This window comes from Pygocentrus nattereri, chromosome 16 (genome assembly GCF_015220715.1).
Source record: "Pygocentrus nattereri isolate fPygNat1 chromosome 16, fPygNat1.pri, whole genome shotgun sequence".
In the NCBI taxonomy this organism is placed as follows: domain Eukaryota; kingdom Metazoa; phylum Chordata; class Actinopteri; order Characiformes; family Serrasalmidae; genus Pygocentrus; species Pygocentrus nattereri.
The window spans coordinates 5,256,544-5,266,268 of record NC_051226.1 but is presented as its reverse complement, the minus strand read 5'-3'; the positions used below and the strand labels follow the sequence as shown (position 1 = coordinate 5,266,268).

Sequence of the window (9,725 nt, the reverse complement as noted above, 5' to 3'; positions counted from 1 at the left end):
TGTATAGCTGGTCTTTGTAGTTCTGCAGTTACAGACTGTAGTCCATCTGTTTCTCTGATACTTCGTTACCCTGTTCTTCAGTGGTCAGGACCTCCATGGACCCTCACAGAGCAGGTACTATTTTGGTGGTGGGTCATTCTCAGCGCTGCAGTTACACTGACATGGTGGTGGTGGTGTGTTAGTGTGTGTTGCGCTGGTCTGAGTGGATCAGACACAGCAGTGCTGCTGGAGTACAGCACAGTAATTCTGTAAATGTGCTGAAAACAGGTTCGGCCCCCTCATTCGGTCAGCAGAGAGGGGCACATCTTAGCATGGGAGTGTTATTTAATGTATTAGTGCACAAAAATATTCCAAATGAAAATATAACATGTACACTGCGCATTAGTAATAAAGCCAAGAAAGGCAGAACACTAGTGTTTTTTTATGTTAAGCGATATTAAGCACAATGTAAATCAGTGGCTTTTCACTTTTACAACCACAGACAAAATACAAAATGACCAAACTGACCAAAGATACTTCAATCATTTAATTCATTACTAATAATAATCATCAGACCCACTATTTCTATGGCAATAAACAATTAGATAGATGGATATATAGACAGACGGACACGAGGATAGATGGACTTTATGAATTCCACAGGGAACATCATCTATTACATCAGCGCAAAGTTCAGTAAAGAGCTGAGGAAGAGGAAAAACAGTGTCGGACGCTACGGTACAGACGCATAAATAGAAGAAGTAGTAAAGACGTATAATAAAATATACTAAAACAACCATAAAACAATGTGTAGTACAAAAATAAGTACATAATCTCACATAAATATGCAGATGACAATGTAGTGGTGCATGTCACGTCAAGTAAATGAACCGAGTGACTACGCACTGTAAACAATGACATATGGTAATAGTTGTATATGCACAGGTGTGTAAACAAGCGGCAGTGCAACATGCAAAATGCATGGATGTATACACACCAGACCACTCTGAATGACTTTCCACAGCGGAGTTACACAAAGTCACTGAAGTTTCCTTTTAACTGATGTCATATGAGGAAATCCATTCGAGCAGGAACTGTTTTTCGTGCACCTTTAAGGAAATGACTATAGTTCCTTATAGAGTCTATTCTTCAGTTGTATTTCTAACTGTGGTAATGGGACGTTATCTGAACTTCAGTTGAACCGACGTCTGCTTTCTGCCTCAAGGCCTTTCACAATAAATCTTTCCACATTTACTGAAGCCGGTGACCAGCAGCGCTTACACAATATATTTGAAAACGCTGTACAAAGCCTCATGTATTTAACAGCTTGCTGAGAGGTTATGATGCTTCCTCAATACATTCTCACTGGGCCTAAACTGGGCCTAAACTGGGCCCATTTTGATTTAATATTACTAGAAAATGTGTTGCAATGCAAATCAGGGAGTGCTGTAGAATTCTAGTTCAAGCATGGTTGCATTTGCACGAATTGCACAGTATTTTTTGCAACATACCTTAAAAAACTGGTTAACAAATGACTGAAGCCTTTATTCCTAAAACCTACAGCTGACAGTCAGTTCAATCCAGTAACCAGTCCAGTGAATTCAGCTACTTTAAGGTCACCTATTGTTCAAACAGGCATTCAGCTCTGCACACACAGCTTGTATAATCTCCACAGAAAAGCACTGACCAATACAATGGGACGCTCCGGAGCAGCCACACATAAGCCTAGGTCACCGCACCCAATGCCAAGCATCGGCTAAAAGGCAATAAAGCTCTGTGGCGCAGTGGAGCTGCGTTTTTAGAGTGATGGAGCTCCATCCAGTACCTTTGGGATGAGCTGCAGTGATCCCAACTGACCACCCAGCATCAGCACCTGCCCTCACTAATGCTCTGTGTGGCTGAATGCAATCAAATCCTGCAATTTCCTCTTACGTCAGTGACAACACGGGTCGATAAATTAGGCATACTATGTTCAGATTGTCAAAGGGAGCATTTTCACCGTCTTAAATGGACGGCTTGTTTAGAATATGTACAGCTTTATTATGATACAGATTTAGTAGTGAAAGACTTAATTAGAAACTAATTAGACACCAAACTTAATTACAGAAAAGCTGGGACAGTATGTGAAATGCTAATAACAACAGAAAGCAGTGGTTAGTAAATTCAGTTCGACCTGTATTAAAATGAAAACAGCACTAAAACATGAAATTTGGTATCTTCATAAACTTTAGTTATTTATTCGGTAAATATTCACCAACTTCAAATTAGATTCCTGCAAAAACGTTCCAAGAAAGGTGGGACAGGAGCATTTTTACCACTGTGTTATATCACCTTTCTGTTTTACAGCACTTCATAATCGTTTAGGGCCTGAAGGCACCACTGTTGAAAGTGCGTTTCTGCCATTCTTCCATTACACAAGTCCTCAGCTGCACAACAGTGCAGGGCCTTCATTGTCATGTTTTCAATGGACTACAGGTCTGCACTGCAGGCAGGCCAGTCTAGTAACCGCACCAAGCTGTTGTTACATGGGCAGACTGTGGCTTGCCTGAAATAAGCATGAACGTTCCTGAAAAAGACATTGTCTAAACGGCAGCATATCGGATCACAACGGCAACTTTACAGGAGAAGGAAAAAACATGGTTTAGTTTTAATGTAAGTCAATGGAACCAGAATTTATTTCCAAGTGTTTTGGACTGTTTCTTTCAGTCCATTCATTACGAAATTTACACACAATATATAGAGAAACATGTATTTTCAGATTATGTCAGAAACTGAAAAACGACAAAAATGAACATATGAGGTTTTCTTCCGACAACGTTGCTCTGAAATGCGTATTTAAAATGGACAGTTCCCGTTCTAAAAGTTTGGCTGAGCTGCGTACGAAGCTGCTGTGAAATGCATGATAAACGCACGTCTATGAATTGTATATTACAAACGCCAAGAACCGCGTCGTGTTGTTAATGGGATAATATTTGACTCTCATGCTGCTCACATGGACAACTGAGTTATACCTTATATTTTACACAGCCGCTTCTATAACCAAAGAAAAGCTTGAAATTGAAGTCCCTGTAGTTAATGAAGAATAAGCCTCATGAAACAGACAGTTCTGGTCCTAAAATCTGATTGGCTGTTCAAAGCACCTGTAAAATCCATGATAAATGCAGATCTATGACTGTCTGACAACAACTGAAATGTGTATCATTACGCCAGAACACGAACAAACCCTTGTGCTGTTAATGGAATGATCTTGACTCTAATGCTGATCGCATGGACCACCAAGTATATTTGACCACCAACTTATATTCTTAACTAGAACTGGGCTGGTCAGCGTTTCTAACAGGGTAAACAACTCCATCATTAATATCACAGACCTGAATAAAGTACTTATGGTCTGATTTATTTGAACAGATTCCATGCTTTAAATGTTTGAAGTCGTGTCCAACTCCGACTGAATCCTGAACGGCTCTGTATTATCTACATAGTGTGCTATGAAAGTTGAGCCTCTACAGCCAAACAGTGCATCATTTATTGAGTGTGGGTGTGTTTGAGTCCCAAATGACCGTTTCTGAGCTGCATTTTGCTCTGTTGGGCTGCAGGATCCAGTAGTAAACTCCTACGTAGTGCACTATGTAGGGAGCAAGGAGCCATTTGAGATTCAGCCCCAGCACAGGAAGAGGGGCGGTACTGGCTTGTCCAGCATAAAAACGATAAGCGAAGAGACGCCGTGTGTTACTGCGATTTTTTCACAGGGAAGGGAAATTTCCTGATTTAATCGCAGTAACACACAACCTCTCATGACTTACTGCTTTAACATACATCTTTCAGCTTTACACAGAGGAGCAAGTTACTCACTAACACACCCCAATGCCATGACAGACCCTGGCTTCGGGACTTCATGCTCCAGAAGCAGATTCACAAAATAAATGATGGAATAAAACTAAAAATCTTGTCTTTGTCTCTGTTTTCATTTAAATGCATAAACAAGTGGATGTACACATCACTGCTTTGTGTTTGTATTTGCATTTCATATACTGTCCCAACTTTTTTGGAACTGTAAATCAAGTTTAAATGATTATCTAAGTTTTAAATTAAATTTAATTAAATCCAAGTTTAAAAACATCTAACTGGGATTTTTCTGACCAATACGATGCGACTACGATTTAAATTGTAATTGTTTTCTATAAATTGAGGCTCATTCCTTTTTTTGGGGCCAAGAAGACGAGTGTATACTTTTATTTGAAGTTTAAAGCCCCAGCCTGCCAGTTATTTGTGGTTGCGAGGTCACAGCACGTGGAAGTTTGGCTGCTTCTAAATAGTCGAATTTATCCAAAGGCGTTTCACAAGCTCCATGTTATTAGGTTAAATTTCCTTTATTCCTTTAACAGATCAACACTGCTGATCATAGACTCCAGGATTATGATAAAACCACAGCTCTTGCGATTGGACAACTGCACTCCTTCAATTTGCATTTTATATATGAAAAAAGTAACTTCTCAGCTCTAATTCTAACAGTAGTATGTAGGGAAAAGTGACGTGCTGTGATGGCATAAGGTGGATCTCTACCCAACACACAGATTCTCACCGTGTCGAGGTTCTGCATGATGTCCTGGAAGCAGGGATGCGAGCGGAACTGCTCGAACAGCTCCCTCTTATAGAGCAGAGCGTACACCAGGTTGGGGTTGTGATGGAGGGAGTTACACAGACAGGAGTTAATAATCTCCAGCAGCATCCGGATCACTTCCTCTATCACACTCAGATCCTGCGCCTGACAGAGACAGAAAGAGAAAGAGAAATAAACCATCCATGTGGATGAAGTCGGTAGCAATGCACTAGTACAAGGCATATGTATGTATGTATATATATATATATATATATATATGAGAAAAAGAAAACCTTCTTTTTCACTTCATTTTTCAGTTTTTGACATAATTTCAAAGGACCTGTTGCCCTTTACATTGTCTGTAAATTTCATGATGAATGGAGCAAAAGAAACGGCCCAAAATGACTTGGAAAGACGCCTGGTTCCATTGACTTGCATTAAAACTACAGTATGTTTTTTCTTTCTCCTGTAAAGTTCCAATTTTGGAGATACAAGGTTTTCTTCCGATAACAGCGATATACAAGTTATTTAGCCAAGGTATTTGGGGGGGGTGATATTTTGTGATTAAAATTTCTACACAGTTAAATGTTAAAGATGTTAAAGTCATGGGTGGTTTGGTATGAAATGCTCTGCTCTTGAGAAACAGAATTGCTCACAGTGGTGATGATGGAAACCAGACATCTGAAGAGTTTCGTGCCTCAAAAAGCTACAAACACCAAATGTTATTACATCAAATCATTATAAATATATTAAATATATCCAGATAACGAAGACATAGTTTGATTTTGAGATATGTAAGAATCTAAGAAAATTCTATGATTTTGGACTAAAATATATATTTTTAAAACAAGAGTCCCTGAAGAAAATGTATATTTTTCTGATTTCCCACAACGGTGGCTTCATCAGCTTTCCATACAAAAGTGTGTGTAGGTTCACTGGTGGATTTGGACGGTAATTAAAATGGCTATATTTGTCTTGCAGTCATAGCGACCCCTGGTTCCTATCACCACCACTGTAAAGACATCCGAGTCTCTGCAATCAACCATTTCACCTCAGGACATTCGGAATGACTTTTACATCTCTACCACAAAAATTATGCAAAATGAGAATTAAAATATACATTAATACTTTACTTGAATAGCTGACTGTAGATCATCTTAACTTAAACTACTACGTTAAACTAATAACTCCAGAGGTTTGTTTTCCAATCATTTCACAATGTCCCTACAGTGTTTGGTTACATACTATGACTGAATGCATATGGCAAGTAATTTGTTCTCTATGCTGAAATTCCTTCATTATATACCTGTTCAGTTTGTAGTTCTGGTACACTCTTTTTGCTACACTCAAATCATGTGTAGCCACTTGAATCATCAGATTTATCTCAAGGGACAAAGTCTACAAAACTGCAAACTTCATCTTGAGATAGATCTCAAGATGCACAACCCTATGATTAAGAATTACCAGAGCTGCCAAGCAGTCTAGAGGGGTATAAAGTCCCCCAGCACTGGGCTGCGAAACAGTGGAACTGCAGATTGGATGGAGCTCCATCTAGTACCTTTGGGATGAGTTGGAATGACCCAAGACTGATCATCCAACATCAATACCTGACCTCACTAATGCTCTTGTGGTTGAACGCATTAAATTCTAGACGAGCAGGTGTCTACAAATTACAGGCCCTTTCCACGAGAAACAGAAGTGCTTGAACTAAACGCTGAGTAAAAGTTCCGCTGTTGACAGTTACCAACCCCAGAAATACTGCCATTCGTATCAGATCAGCTCAGCACAGAAAGGCGTGTCACTTTATCTTTGTCATAGTTGCCAAGACTGAAATTAGAGGACGTGTCCAGAAACACGAGAGTCCAAAATAAATAAAGGCTTCATGGAAAAACTCCTCTACAGCTACCAGTGCACAGTAACGTCAGAGAACGTCTACAGAGTGATAAACCGAAAATGACTTTAATCAAAACGCTCGGTAAGCCACGTTAGCTGGAGATGCTGAAACAGCTCGCTAACAATAAACCAGTTAAAGCAGCACAAAGCTAAAGATGCGCACATCCCAGCCCCCCTGTGTGGCGGGTCGTCAGGGTCCGCAGTGCCACTGTAGACGTTTTCTTATTTGCATTTCTAAGCACTCAGCTGGTTTCCTGACACATTTAATCTGCAACGACAAACTGTCAAACACTAAAAAGTCGCAAGGCTGAAGAAGCTTCTTGTTTTTCCTGTTCCACCTTAAATGGTGCAACAGTTACACCGTGGTTAAGGTGGAACCCCCGGCGCCAGTGAACGAACACCTACCCCCCCGCTGAGCACTCGCTCTCTCAGCCGCTGATCATTTCCGGTTGAGAAAATAAACTGTTCCACTGAAAGCGGCTGTAGCAGCAACTTTAAAGCACGAACTGTGTTCGGTGTAATGATAGTCAGAAGCACTGAAACGCAGAAACAGAGGTTCTTTTACTCCGTATGACAGATTTTACCCCTTTATTAACTGAACAAACTCATTTTCCTCTGCGCGTCGTCAGATGACAAACCACTGAAACTGAGATGAGGCTGCTTTCGCTTTAAGCTCTGATACTTGAGTGAGCTGAACACACTCAGCTCGTCACTGTTGCTGTTGTAATTGCATTAGCCCAACGAGAACTTACAGCAGAAAAAATGTGGTAAATGTGAAAAGAGCCTATTGGCCAGCCAGGGCTAAACATCTGGCCCAAACTCCATGTCTGAGTGTTGAAAAAATAAGTTCCTACATCACTTGAACAGTCATGTTTAATGCCGTGTATATGATGTGGATATGAAGGTTGGAGGGGAGATAAAAGAGGGAAGGTTCCATAATCGGGGGTACCTCTAAGGAAAGCAACGTCAACCCCTGACATACGAGAGCAGCTACAATCATCTACTGTAAACATCAAGCTGAAGCTGAATATGTATCTCTGTGTTTTGGTCGAGCTGGGGAAGGTCAAAAGTTCCTCACATTATTCAAAGCAGAAGCTCAACATGACATCCAACATCTCTTCCAAAGCATGATTCCAGGCCACTGCGCTATATAAAGAGCTAAACTGCTTTCACTGCCACTCAGTACACGGTCTCACTGCACAAGGTCACAGCATAACTCGTTTCAATAGAACACATTTTTATGTCCCTGACTGAAAACTGCGCATGCTGACAAAGGGAAAGCGCTGAACGCACTGATTCAGGCCGGTCATACGACAGATTTCATTACCACATTAATAAAATCTATTACGTTGACACAATTTTGCTTTCAGTCTGCTTACCTTTAATAAACCTGTTCATGTATTTTGTTCATGTGGAAATGTTAAACTGAGCAAATTCGATAAACTTCAGTTTCCTCATGTAGTCATTAATGGCGCTCTCACTACAAAAACGTGCAGCTCCAAACCAATAACAGCATCAAAACGGGAGAAAACGCTAAATCAGTCTGCGTGACTTCCACCCACAACTTCTTTTTTCTCAAATGTATTAAAAATAAAAAAGCCCATACAGCACAATAATGGAAACTAGGACTGTTTTGAATTGAGTGCTTTTGTGATGTTACAAAAGCAGCATAGACAGACGGACAGATGGACAGACGGACAGACAGACAGACGTATGTGTGTGTGTCTATTCAGCCTTTAGCAGTGTAGCTCTTCATGCTGAAGTTACAAGGAGTGTTTCAGCCTAGACTGAAAAAAATAAATACATAAATACATAAATACACAATTCTATGTGACATGAAGAGTGAATGAATGACTGGTCTGGGGAGATAAAACCACACAAACCTCATTAGTGGACTTTGGGCAAAAACAAAAAAAACAAATACATGAAAAAGGAAGGACTTTAAAAAAAAAAAAAAAAAAAAAAAAAAAAGTCTGTTTTTAAAATTTCTGCTGGTCTATGTTCCTCACAAAATGTTCAGACAATGTAAACAGACAAGGCGGTTTTCTAATTCTGTTGGGGGGGGGGAAGTGAGGACAACCACTTCTTATGATAACAACCACATTCTCTGACCGCAGTGGTCTGTATGTGTCCAGCCCTGCACTGTTAGTAATGAAGGTGCTGTGCAAGTGTAAATGTTCCCTCAGAGCTCCAGCAGTGGTTCTAAGGTCTGACTGTGGAGCTTAAATCAGTTCCTCCAGGTGAAAAGTTGGTATTTGTTCCTTTTCATAACCGAATGTTTTAAAACAGATCAGTAGAGTAAAAGCCTGGAGGCGAGGCGGGGCGGGGTGTGTGGAGTCAGTCCAGCTTAGAACAGATCATTTCAGTGGATTATGGTTCAGTTATGTTCCCTGACTAAAGGCACTGAGATGGACCCTTGAGGGTCCCACCCCAGTGACAAGAGGAGCACTGACCAGCGACTGTTTACTACGTTTTTTCTGAAAGTGTGAACAGCAGCACAGCCGACTGTTTTAAAGAGTCTATACGCTGAATAGGGCTGCAGGGTCACTGAGCAGAGTGTACAGATTGTGTCCTTCACTACCTACTTTCCACATTCCTTTACCCCTCTCTCTCTCTCTCTCTCTCTCTCTCTCTGTCTGTCTGTCTCTCCATCTCTTTCTCTCTCTGTCTGTCTATCTCTCTGTTTCTCTCTGTCTCTCTATCTCTCTCTGTGTCTGTCTGTCTGTCTGTCTGTCTCTCCATCTCTCTCTCTCTGTCTGTCTGTCTCTCTAAAATAGGTTAGCAGGGCTCCTGACATCATTTCTGAGTTCACACGCTACAGACTGGGGCAGCATTTTACTGGGTCACTCAAACTAAGAGGAGGGCCAAAAATCACTCGTCTCTCTCTCTCGCTCCCTCACTCTCTCCCTCACTCTCTCCTTTAATGCTATTGCTGTTTCTCTCTCTCTCTCGCTCTCTCTCTCTCCCTCACTCTCTCCCTTAATACTATTGCTGTTTCTCTCTCTCTCTCTCTCCCCCACTCGGTCTGTTTTCTCTTTATTTATATTTTCTCTCTCTTCACTCTTTTTTCTCTTTAAGTCTATTGCTTTTCTCTCTTGCTCTCTCTCCCCCTCCATTCTGTCTTTCTCTTTATGTCTAGGCTTTTCCCTCCCTCCCTCCCTCTTTTTCACTTCTTTCTGTCTCTCTCTCTCCCTCTTCTTCCTGTCTATTTCTATTTTCTGTTCTTAGTTAGAATTACTCTTTTTCTTCTCTT

At 40.8% G+C, this 9,725-nt stretch overlaps 1 protein-coding gene across 1 annotated transcript in view; it reads right to left on the bottom strand.

Annotated features, from left to right (window-relative positions):
- The window catches only part of dym (dymeclin), a 205,416-nt gene that overhangs the window by 29,216 nt on the left and 166,475 nt on the right, over positions 1 to 9,725 (bottom strand). The window contains exon 15 of the mRNA XM_017711335.1: positions 4,562 to 4,744. Coding sequence (XP_017566824.1) covers positions 4,562 to 4,744 — 183 coding nt within the window. The remainder of the gene's footprint in view (positions 1 to 4,561; positions 4,745 to 9,725) is intronic.